At 33.8% G+C, this 13594-nt stretch overlaps 1 protein-coding gene across 2 annotated transcripts; it reads right to left on the bottom strand.

Moving 5' to 3' along the window:
• Positions 1-667: 667 nt before the first annotated feature.
• LOC104092870 (CBL-interacting serine/threonine-protein kinase 1-like) lies at positions 668-6244 on the bottom strand. 2 transcript variants are annotated; one of them, XM_070201966.1, is made up of 12 exons: positions 5899-6244; positions 5541-5603; positions 3303-3374; positions 3092-3199; positions 2844-2924; positions 2498-2677; positions 2163-2387; positions 1723-1827; positions 1520-1636; positions 1180-1242; positions 1003-1077; positions 668-897 (listed from the first exon to the last, which is right to left on the bottom strand). In XM_070201966.1, exons 1-12 carry the CDS (start codon positions 6100-6102, stop codon positions 838-840), a joined length of 1353 nt encoding a protein of 450 aa, XP_070058067.1. In that variant the 5' UTR covers positions 6103-6244; the 3' UTR covers positions 668-837. The 2 variants fall into 2 exon arrangements, with proteins under 2 accessions (XP_070058067.1, XP_070058068.1); XM_070201967.1 differs by lacking the exons at positions 5541-5603; positions 5899-6244 and adding an exon at positions 4014-4061.
• Between the last annotated feature and the right edge of the window lie 7350 nt (positions 6245-13594).

Genomic DNA, 13594 nt, shown 5'->3' on the forward strand with positions numbered 1-13594 from the left:
GAGAGTTCCTTATTATTAAATTCAAAGAATTTCCTTTTTCTTGTCGCTTTCTTCATAATGGTTCGACCAGTTCGTGATGAGATGGATAGAACCCCTCTATCTTAATAAGAGCTCTCGAGATCGAGCCTTGAGAATATATAAACAAACATTCGAATAAAAAGTGTTTTCCCCTTTAATGAACGCTACGCAATGTGAATTCGAATTACTCGAGATTCCAAAACGAATAACGGGCCTTTTCTTGATTTATTTTTATTAATCATATATATCCAAATTGTAAATGAGAAAATGAAAAAGTGGTAGGAACATGGAACATGGAACATGGGAAGTAGTGGCTAAGGTTTTCGGTCGTTTACATTGACTTCAACTTCTATTACTCACTTCTCAACGTCGCTATTGTAGTTTATTGATAAATCTTATGTGATGCATTAATTATATCTATTTAAACAATTTGAAAAGAAAATGTAATGTTGATTTCTGAAACATTAATTATCAATGTTGTTTTGTATGTTGCCATGTCAATTTCTTTATTTTGGCAAGAGAAGGGAAATTTGTCAAACTCGAGTCTTGTATTATTTTCAGGATTATAAATCTCACATTTTAATTAGGAAACTTATCTGTTGATTATAAACGATTCGATAGTATAGAAAAGTTACTTATGTACTGACTCTTATATAACTTAAACTCTTCCAATAATTGCTCACGCAAAGTAAACATTTAAACAACCAAACTACAGCACTGTGTGGTTACTGCTCACAACTCTTCAAAAAAAATGTAGAAGAGGAGGAAATTAAAAGAACAAAAGCATTAAAGTTTCTAAATTTCACAACAAATAAATAGCTAAATTAAGATCTCCCGAGTCCGTTGTACACCCAAATCACTCGATATCCTATTACACAACTGCATTAAAAAACAAAACTAGTTAGTTTCATATGTTTAATTTGAATGCATTACAACTTTGTTTCAACAAGGTATACGTATACGAGGATGTCGAGGTATATATACCTGTCTATATACTGTAGAATCCCCTGAAGACTTTTGTATCTCTACGACATACAAAGACGGGCTAATCTCGAATACCTGCAAATCGTGCATCAAGAAAAAATTATTAAATATTTTTTTATAATGTTAGTGTACAAAAATTAAACTACGTACTACGTATAGTACATGTCACCTACGTACCTGTGCGACTACCGAGAGAGTAGTTGGGCATTTTTGTCCTTTGTACTCTTGCAACACTTTCAACTGCAATATATGTGAATAAAAAACATAAGACATATGTGTATTATCAGTTGTATGTCTGAAAATATAATTAGAGTACATGAAAATTAATTCAATGTACAGATTTTCTGGTATAATCGCCCTCCAAAATAATAGCCGGCAAATGTATACTTCTATATATTAATATACGAAAAATATATATATTTTATACATTATCAGTGTATATTTTGTATATATTTGGCTAGCAGTTGTAATTATTATTAAAAAGCCCATGCAAATATAGACTTCATTATATACTAACCCTTCCATGTCTTTTCTGGACTTGAAATCCCATTTGTGTCACTGTATTCTCAATTCTGTCCAGCAACTGTTTTGGTAAGAGATTTGATGTAAATCTGATTTTCCTCTCAGAAATGTCCTAAAATAATTCAAAATAAAATATAAGTCTAGGTTTTCTTATTTTTTCATTGCATAATATGGTAAGTAATTAAAATTAGAAGTTACCTCTTTCTCGAAAAATCCAGAAAGATCCAAACATGATGACATCCCTATTAGTTGAAAGGCATTGATAAGGGAATGTGATTCCGGATCTCTTTGCGTGTCAACTGGCTGTAAAACAAGTCATAAATATTTGTGCCGTTATAAATCATCTTATTAGAAGGAGAGTCTCGACGTAATCGGTAAAGTTATTGTCAGAAGGTCACGGATTCGAGCCGTAGAAACAATCTCTTGCAAAAATGTAGGGTGTGATGTGGGCAGCCTACCTTGATGCATCTCGCGTTCGGGAAAGAGCCGCACCCCAAGGGGATGTGATGTAGGCAGCCTACCTTGATACAAGTATCAGTGGCTGATTCTATGGCTCGAACCCATGACCCTTATATAAAATGCAAAATACATACTGCTGCTAAAAAGGAAAGTGCGTCACATAAAATGAAAGTACGTACTGCTGATTCTTGTACTGTTAAGACTTGATTATCTGTTGATATATGATCACATTCCAAATCTTCTTCATAAGGATTTGCTGGATCATAATCTTGTTTGAACCATTCGTTTATTTTGATTTCTGCCATTGTTATACGAGTACGTGGATTGGGATCAAGAATCCTCTTTAAAAGGTTTTTTGCTCCTAAGGATAGCCACTTCGGTATATGAACATCCCCCTTAAATATCTGATTTCATATAAAAAAGATATATAGTTATAAACTATTTTATCTCTAGAGGGCATATAGAGCATGGAATATCATACACAAAGGGAAAAAGTACAAGAAATTTCTTTTACCTTTTTATAAAGTATTGCTAAATTTTTATCATCAAAGGGTAATTGACCGGTGAGAATTACATATAAGATGACACCACATGACCAAGTATCTGATGTCGCGCCATCATATCCTTTGTTAGATAGAATTTCAGGAGCAACATAGTTGGGACTACCGCACGTTGTATGCAATAAACCATCAGACTATAAATAAGCAAAGAAATCTCATTAAGCTTGACGAATAAAATTAGTGATTAAAATATATAATTAAATAAATAAAAGTGTGTTTCTTTAACAGTTTATAAAATAGCCACACATTTCAATATAGTATCAGAGCAGACAGATGTTCTGGATGAAGCTTCATACGTACCCAAAATTGTTGAGGTAAAGCACTAAGCCCAAAGTCCGTTATTTTTATGTTCCCTTTTGAATCAATGAGGACGTTCTCTAGCTGCATTTCAAAATAACACACGTGTAAAAAATACTTATACAATCAAGTCATATAAAATGAAATTACAAGTAACTCTATAACAGATTATTTTACACTGATTGATATATATATATATATATATATATATATATATATATATATATATATATTAAATCCTCAATAGTTACCTTGAGGTCTCTGTGGAAGACACCTTTATCGTGACAGTAACTAACGCCATCAATCAATTGTTGAAAGAGTTTCCTACCCTGTGCCTCTTTGAGTTTTCCTTTGGAAGCCTATTAATTAATTATTTAATTAATTAGGATTATAGTCAAGTTAGAATTCAAGATTTGAGATGGTAATATGCAAAAACACAAGTTTATTACCAAAGTTACTTACAATTCTGTCAAATAATTCACCACCATTCACGTATTCCAGCACCATGTAAATCTTGCTTTTGCTTGCTAATACCTGTTTAATTATTAATGTCAGTAATTCATCATTAGTAAAAATACCAGACTTTAACCAAAGATATATATATAAACCTATTTATTATTATAATATTTATAACTTGAGATGTTGCATATAAGAATTCATAAACTTCAAATTCGATCCTAGAAGTTTCCAAGAGGCCAAAATGCAAGACAATGTTCTTTTTTGGCTCACGAATTTGCCGATTGGGGGGGGGGGGGGGGGGGGGATGGAGGGAGGAAACTCGGCAGAAAATTATATAGTGGAATAAATGACAGAACATAACGTACTATAATACAAAGAACTATTCAGATGAAATTATATTGTAATTAAATTAATAATTACAAACACACTACGTGACATTTTTGGTAATATATAAACGTTTAGTGGAGATGTCATGATATAAATTCAAATTTAAAATAGCTGCAAATCATGTGGAACTTATTATTACTATACTACTTGCTTGCCAGCTTGAGTTAAAAGTCATCACAGACATTAATTACATCCTTTCCTAACTTTAGGAAGAAAAAGCAGTGGCGGAGCCAGAATTTATATTAAGGGGTGTTAAAATATATAAAAATAAATATATCAAGAGGAGTCAACACATAATATATATACATATAAATATTTTTTACCTACCTATACAATGTATTTTTCCCGCAAAGGAGTATCATTTGACACCCCTTCCTATAAGGTGGTTTCGCCACTGAGAAAAAGAAAAATTTTTTGTGAGGAACCTAATTAAATTTAGATTGAAGTAAGTAGTTTTTATTGGGATAATATTAAAACTTTAGATGAAGATTATCATATCAAATTAATAAGAAAAAAAAACTACGGCGAATGGCCAAATATACCCCTTTACTTTTGAAAATGGTCTAAAAATACCTATCGTTATACTATTGGGCTATATATACCCTTCCTGTCATACTTTGGTACAAATATACCCTTATTTTGGATGGAGTGTCACGTGTCAGCACCAGATGAAAACGATCAATTTCTTTTTTTTACCCAATCCGTTTTAAAAAATCCATCACCCAACCCGTTTTAAAATTCAGTTTTTTTAAAGCATATATTTTGTAAAAAATGGAATTTTTTTTTGTAAAAACTGAAAAAAAAAAAAAAAGAAAAAAATTTTGCATAATATATATTTTTAAGTCTTTTCAGTTTTTTAAGGTATTTTTTTGTAAAAACTGAAAAAAAAAAAAAAATTTAAAAATGCTTTAAAAACTGAAAAATATATATTCTGTAAAAACTGAAAAAAAAAAGAAATTTACAAAATATATATTTTTCAGTTTTTTAAAGTATTTGTTTTTTTGTAAAAACTAAATAGTGATTGTACTTGAATAGTGAATAGTGATTGTACTTGAATTTATGAGTGCCACAAATATTCTTCAGTCTTGCAGCTATCGGTCTACCAAACCAAGAGGCGAGCTGCGTGACAAAATTAACTTAGCAAGAGGATTATTTAATTTAGTAATGAAGCACTTAATGTCTAATGTAAAACCAAAACAATCTTGTCAACTACTAAGTTTTACGTAGGGGCAGAGTTAGAGTATTAGGTACGAGTTCAGACGCAATCGTAACGTTGGCTTAAATATTGTATTTGTATTAGAAAAATATATTAAATATATATAAATAATAAATTTCGAACCCAATAATTAAGACGAGCAACGAATTCAATGGCAAATCCAAAATTCATAAATTTTAAATCCCGACTCGACGTTTTCGGGTCATTGGCTGAACCCATCTCTCCTACTCCGTGGTCCTGCAAACAAGCTAAGGTCCCATCTCCATTTCATACTCCCAAAAATCATTGATTTTGACTCTTATGGTTATGGAGTAGTCCATCATGTGGTAACGTCGAGAAAAATCTCATAATATGGCTTCAAGTTATTATTTTCCACCAACTAAAATTAACTATCACAATCCCCTCAACTTATATATATATATATATATATATATATATATATATATATATATATATATATATATATATATATATAAAAATTATAATCCCTTGACTTTATATCCTTAATTATTGCGATACATCTTACATTTATACAACGGACAGAATTTACGTTAAGAAAACTGACTTTGGGTACGTATATTAATTCCAAATATTAGAAAACAATGCAAAGAAGATACACAAAGAGAAAATCTACGTACCTCATACAATCTTACAACGTTAGGATGTTTGAGGAGTTTTGAACTTCCAATCTCCCTCTTAATCTGCAATACAAACATGAAAACACATTATAAGCTTATTATCTCACAATATTTCAATTTTCAACTTTACAAGTCGTATTACTATATAGCGTCGAGTTCAATGGACAGAACGATCGATGTGAGGCCTAGATCAAGGCATGAAGTTAAAGTGTGACTTTTCCCATAGTTAGGAGTGGGGTTAAGCGTCCGATATAAAAGATGCAAATCAGTTTTCTCTAATTTCATCACTGAATCTTCCATTTTCGTTAGAAAAATCGTTAGTTTGAATTATATACAATCCAGTATAATGGAAACAAACCTGATTGATAAACTTGAGGTCCACGATTCGAGCCTTCTCCAAAATCTTAATGGCGAAAGATTGGCCAGAGTCAACATGCCTCGCGTACTTCACTTTGCCAAAATTGCCCTCACCAAGAGTCCTTCCAATTTCGTATTTCCCTACTCGCATTCCTTTCTTCTTTTCACCTAGCATTATTTCGTCCTCTTGTTGTACCAATACCATACCGAAATAAATTAATTCCAAGTTTAAATCCCCTATACAAATTGAAAAAAAGAGACAAATGAAAGATTGTTAAACTCTCAGTTCTTGACTTTTTGATGTAATATGTTGGGTACAAATGTAGAAGAGAAGATCATGAGCAGGTTTCGAGTTTCTTTGATTTCTCATCTATAATTTGGTGGGTATATATATAGGAAATAGACATGATTAAATAATAAAGTGGGGCCTATAACTTTCTTTATCTATAGTCTAGATCTCCCTATTTATCCAATATTTTAATCCTCGTTTTTTATTCACCTAATAAATAAATGAAACTTCATTGTTGCGCCGAGTAATTTAATTTTAATTAATAAGTTGGTCAAATGGGAACCGAGGATTGGTTTCACCTTCTCGGGAACCCCAACACACACGGAAACTAATAATTACACCAAAATAATAAATATAATTTATGTGTTTTATTACTTTCTCATTTAACCATGATAAGTAATTATAGGGGTGACAAACGGACATGTGAGATTGGGTATGGGCGAGTTGAAAACGATTAATATAAAAACAAATAAAAAATCTGAACCGTCTATATTTAAAGATAGGAAATGAGCTAACCCGATGGATGATATGAATATTCATATTATCTATGACTTTTTGAATGTTAGGAGAATGTTTAGTCTCTCAGATATAAATAACCCTAATTTGAGTCGTTTCAAATATAAAAGTTAAACTCATTGATTGCTCATCAAGTATCCATTTTTAACTGGTTAATATTTATCCACCTATTTTTAAAAAGTTTATTATCCAACCCATTTTTAGTGGATAATATACATGAATAATTTTTTTAATCTTTTTTTCCATCACTAAATAATTATATATTAAATATTTTTTAATATTAAAGAAAATACCATTTTATTCTTAACTGTTACTCCCTTCATTTTTTACTAGTCCACTATTAAGTTTGCACTCCCCTTAAAAAATTATTTATTAAAAGTTTGTTTTATTAAATTAGCTTATTAATAGTAATTAAAATCTTATATTACGACAACAATGATTAGGAAGTATATGTACTTAATAATACGGATAACCTAAGAAGAAAATAATAAATTTCTCTTTATTTATATTGAACTAGTAAAAAAGAACGGAGGAAATGAAACAATATTACATCCCATTATTGGAATTTGGCCAATATATGAACGCAATAAGCAGAAAAAGCAATATGGACACATTTACGATGTCATCATTTTACAACTCTTCTTTTGATTTTTTTTCTCTTTTATTGGTCGGTTTTTCTCAAATTTACGTGTGTAATGACTACTCACAAATTAATCTTTCATGTTTAAAATGTGTAACCAAAAAGTAAGAAAAGCACAAATATGAAAGGATTTTTTATGAAAATGAAGCCCAACATAAACAAAGGGTTTTGACTTTTGATTTACTTTTTGAAGAAATGTATGTCAGAAAATAATTTTGACAAAATATTTTTCAATTAGTTTTTGAGAAAATGCTTTATCACATAACGACATATATATTTGAGTTACGTTGTTTTTTTTAAAATTATCTTAATATGATCGTTGCAAATCTTGTTGAAAAAGTTGCTTGATGTACATATAGATTTTATTTTCGTAGTGTTAGAACTATTTTATCTATTTAAATATAATTTATAAGAATTTAACGTAACTAATTAGATAGTGATCATGCTAAACAAAAGAATAAATAATTATGTAATAACAACATAATTATATAAGATACTTTCTTGATCAAGCCATCAAGATAAAGCAACATGAAAAGATAAAATATCAAAACCTACTAGAAAGTTCATTATAGAAGAAATAACCTAAATAGTTGTCCTAAGTATTCTCTTCGCATGTAAAAATATACTGGGTATGTTATTGTTGTTGTCGCTCACCTAACCTATTAACTTAAAACAATATGTGGATATATAATATACGTATACGCTGTGTATAATATGAATATATTCATGTATAGTTAGTATATAATTTATATATATATATATATATCGACTACAAAAATAAACAATGGTCGATTTTTGTGTATAGTTATATGTTTTTAGAATATGAATTGACACAATGGCGCACCTATATTACGGAATTATCTGATACTCAAAATCATGTTATGATACTAAGCTGTAACATCAAAGAAATGGTCATAACAATGCAGGCGGAGCCGCCATTACACATGTTCGGCAAAATTCAATAACTTTGACTAAATTTTATATTAGTGTTAAAAATTTATTTAATATATATATATATATATATATATATATATATATAAATTATTCAGAAATCAGTAAGCAGAAATAATTATGATCCAAAATCCATAAATATTTTTTTTAACTCTTCCTCCGTAATAATTTTACAACAATAAAGAGACAGAAGGGGAGCCGTGGAGCTACGGTAAAATTATTTTCGTGTGACATATAGATCACATGTTCGAGCCGTATGTATTATAAAAGTTTATCTACATCACACCTTTTAGGATGCGACTTTTTCCGGACTCTACAAAAATGCGGAGGAGAGGCACATGGGCGGATGGTTTATATTTGAAGATTGAGAATAGGTGACAGAACACGAAGCATGTGGGATGATTGCTGCTTAGAAATTTTTCCTTAATTCCTGGGTCAATCTTTTGCTTAATTTGGAATTAGCAAGAGTTTCTGCTTCTTTTGCTATTTTGTAAGCATTCGTATTCGGAATCTATTAGTTCGATTAATTTGATCCCGTACATAATACGCTATTAATTAGTACTTTTAACATACATTTAAAAGTATTAATGATTAAAATTTTTAGTTAAGGATGAAGAAATTCCAAGGATCTCACGGCACTGTTCGGTGATAGTATTTAGATTCAAACTCCATGCCTCCTCTAATATCATCTTTTCATGCCGCCTATTATTATATATTATAATTTTATTTATGTTATCTTATGCTAACTCTTTTACCCTTAGTCATAGGTATGTTCACTGGAAATGGCATAATATACTAATAATTATAACATTTCAAAATTATTTTTATAAGTCATAAAAATAAAAAAAAACTATCTCGAGGGGGGTGTCAAATGGAACAAATAGGAGTATTAGTTACCCACTTACCCTACCCAAACCACGAGCATCATGAGCCTAACGTTTGGTCCAAGGCTGCCCCTTTTTTCTGCGTAATACTTTTATAAAAGTTATAATATTTTAAATATATTTTTAAAAATTATAAATATATTTGTTTTATTTCGAGGCGGGGATATCAAAACGAAACAAAAAAAAAAAAGTATCAATTATCCTACCCAAACAACGAGCATCACGAGCCTAAGATTTGTCCAAGGCTAGCCCTTTATTGCGTAATACTTTAATAAAAATAGTATAACATTTCAAAAATATTTTTATAAGTTATTTGTATATGGTCGAAATCGAGCTCGCCTACGATACGTCAGATTAGGAACATGACAACCAAAGACTGAAGATCGATCCCGAAGCCCACCGAGCTAGAACCTAGGGTCATAACGCCTACCTTCGAGAACATTGAGTCCGTAGTCCCAGCGTCGACCTTAGCCCCGATCGAGCTCGAAGAAACGTTGTTAGCATAACCAACAGAAAATTAAAATATATGTGACCGGTCGAATATTAAGGCGGAAATCTCGGCACGTATCAATAAGGAACCGAGAATCAACAAATCAAGAGATTTTTTACCTTTTATAGAATTGTACCTAAAGTAGGACTCCTCTACTATATAAAGGGGGTCATATAATTTATTGAACACATTGTAACACGCATCCCAAAATAATATTTCATTATTATTTTTCTTTAAACTCTTGTTCTTCTGTATCCTCACATCGATCGAAACGTACCTGGCTCGAGGGTGATTAACCTTCCAAAGCTAAGACTGTTTAATTCGTGGGGTTTGCATTTACTTTTTTATTATTTATTTAAATTGCAATCTGATTTATCATTTTGTGTCAAGTTAATCCACATATCCTTAAAATCACTTACAAATTCAATTGTTATCCGATTTTGGAGGTAAACAGTTTGGCGCCCACCGTGGGGCAAAGAATAATAGTGGTTATTTGATACAAATCTCCATAACACACTACTTTACACTAGTTCTTTGAAGTGTCTCTAATTTCAGATTAAAACTCGAAATGTCAAACTCTCAATCAGCACCCCTACATGTTGACAACGAGTCCGGTCATCATGGGAAAAATAACAATATAGCTCCCGGTGAAGAAGTACCGCCTGATGATCCCATCGGAATTTCGGTCGCAGACCCAATTGACGCTAATTCACATGTGGCTATCGAAGTAAACTTGCCTACCGACCCCGAGAATAACGTCCGTGGTGGACCCCGATCGGCAACTCAAAATACACAAAAAAAATTGGAGGAGACGGGATCAGTTTACAGGTGATCTTTGGAATGCTGCAGGCTCAACATGCGGAGATAGCTCAGTTACAGAACTAAAGCCGTGCACCGAGCAGGGTTGAACCCAATCCACCTCGGGAAGTCACCGACAAGGATGAACCGGTCACAGAAAGGTCAAATGAACATGAATCAGGGGCTAACCACGAGATCATAAAGATGCTCGAAGAGCTCACAAAACGGATAGAATCAGGGAAGAAGAAAATCAAAGCTAATGACAAAAAGGTGAAAACCTACAACTCCAGGGTAGACTAAATCCCAGGAGCACCGCCAATATTGAAAGGCCTGGATGACAAGAAGTTCGTGTAAAAACCTTTTCCTTCGAGCGCGGCTCCGAAGCCGATCCCTAAGAAATTCCGTATGCACGAGATTGCTAAATATAACAGAACGACCGACCCAAATGAGCATGTAACCTCTTACACATATTCCATCAAAGGGTACGACTTGGAGTATGATGAGATCGAGTATGTCCTGTTGAAGAAGTTCGGAGAGACCCTATCGAAAGGGGCTATGATATGGTATCACAACTTACCTCATAATTCTATTTACTATGATTGCATATTCCTTCGTGAAAGCACACACGGGGGTCATCAAGGCCGAAACCAGGAAATCAGACCTTATCAAAGTAAAACAAAAGGATAACGAGATGCTCAGAGAATTCATATCCCGGATTCAAATGGAACGAATGGACCTTCCACCGGTCACTGATGATTGGGTTGTTCAGGATTTCACCCAAGGTCTGAATGTTCGAAGCTTGGTGGTCTCACAGTAGTTAAAACAAAACCTGATAGAATATTCGGCTGTTACTTGGGCCGACGTGCATAATCGGTACCAATCGAAGATCATAGTGGAAGATGATCAACTCGGGGGCCCTCCGGGGTCTGTTTATCTCGCCAGAACCATCGACAAAGTCAAGAGAGACATCGATCGTGAACCGAGACCAAACAGGGATCAATATCATCCGTATAATGGAGATCGAAGAAGTAGTGGGTCCGAGCGGAACTCTATGAGAAACAAAAAGAGAAGTGACCGAGGTTAGAGCAACCGGGGACTCATGAGCAAAAATATCTTCGACATGACTATCGGGCCTAAAGAAGCACCGAGGTTATCGAAATACAACTTTAATGTCGATGTTGCCGCCACCGTATCAGCTATCACACACGTCAAAGATACCAAATGGACTCAACCTCTACAATCTGATCCAACCCAAAGGGATCCTAACCAGACATGTCAATATCACGGCACTCACGACCACATAACGGAGGATTGCCTACAGTTGAGAGAGGAAGTATCCCGACTATTCAACAGCGGGCATCTTCAAGAATTTCCTGAGCTATCAAGCCAAGAATCATTACAGGAATAAGGATTTTAACAAACATACCGAACAAGAAGAACCTCAGCCCGTCATTAACGTAATCATTGGTGGGTTCGATGTCCCTCAAGGGCCGATATTGAAGCGCACCAAAGTGTCCATCACGAGGGAGAAACGAACTCGAGATTACATATCGGAAGGGATCGTGCAACCACATAATGATGCACTAGTAATATCTATACTCGTAAATAAATTCTGAGTTAAATGTGTGTTAATTGATCCAAGTAGCTCGATCGAGGGTCGTGGAGCAGCTCGGTCTACAAGATCAAATCGTGCCTTAAGTCCGAGTTCTAAACGAATTCAACATGATATGTGAAACCACTAAGGGTGTGATAACATTACCGGTAAACACCACCGGGATAATACAAGAAGCTAAGTTTTATGTAATAGAAGGAGACATGAGGTACAACGCTTTGTTCGGAAAGTCATGGATCCACAACATGAGGGCAATACCCTCAACTCTGCACCAAGTGTTAAAATTCTCAACACTAGGCGGAATTAAAACAATCAACGGAGAACAGCCAGCCGCAAAAGAGATGTTTGTGGTCGTAGAGGCGATTCCGATATCCGCACTTCCAACGACAAAGTGGTCGAGTTCGATCACAAAGCCAGATTCTAAATAGCAATTACCGACCCCAGCTTCGACCCAACCAGAGAAACAGGGGACTGATAAAGACGATGATTATGGGGTACCCAGGTCTTTTAAAGCCACCGATGATTCCGACGTAACTAAATCGACGTCGTGGAGCTGGAACAACTCATATTGGTCGAGCATATACCCGATCGAAAGGTATACCTGTGCACAGGGTTAAATCCCGAGCTCAGAATAAAACTCATTCAGTTTCTTATGACTAACATAGATTATTTTGCTTAGTCCCACCTTTGTCATACCTCCTTTTTCCCGAACGGGGAGAGGGAGTTTATCTAATTTAAGTGTCATTAATCAAAATGAGATTATTTATTTATTTCAGAGTCGCCACTTGGGATAATTTATGGTGTCCCAAGTCACCGGTTTATTTTAAATCCCAAATCGAGGAAATTTGACTCTATTTATGGTCCGCGAACACAGAAGACCGGGTAAGAAATTCCGTTAACCCGGGAGAAGGTGTGAGGCACTCCCGAATTCCGTGGTTTTAGCACGGTCGCTCAACTATCAATAATCGGCCTAATTATCTGATTTAATACATGTTTAAAGCCTATTGTGCATTTTTACTTTTTAACCGCTTTTAATTATTTATGGAATTATTTCTGGAATAAGTCACGATGTCGTACACTTGTCATTTTGGTACACACCGCAAACCGTGCCACATGAAATGCACCCGCGATTTACAGCATGTTAAATTTTATTATTATTTGAAGTTATGGTCGAGTCGCGTGAAACGCGCACTCGAATTGGGGATTACGTATCATGACTATGCCATGGGAACCATGCCCATAGTCACGATGCTCTATTATTAATCGCGCCTAAAGCAAGCTACGATGTTCAAAATTGCTTAATTTTCTGATGCTTGAGATCATGTGGCAAGTCCAGAGTTATGGAAGATGGGTTACAAGACTTCTTAAACATTACCACAGAATCAATCAAATTTCGAAATTGTGACAGATTCATTGCAATAAAAATAAGAAATCATAATTCAACATACTTTGGATTTCCATTCGAACTAGAAAGCCCGACCTTCGTTTTCAACATTACTAAGATAACTACAAAACAG

Source organism: Nicotiana tomentosiformis, chromosome 5 (assembly GCF_000390325.3).
Source record: "Nicotiana tomentosiformis chromosome 5, ASM39032v3, whole genome shotgun sequence".
Classification (NCBI taxonomy): Eukaryota; Viridiplantae; Streptophyta; class Magnoliopsida; order Solanales; family Solanaceae; genus Nicotiana; species Nicotiana tomentosiformis.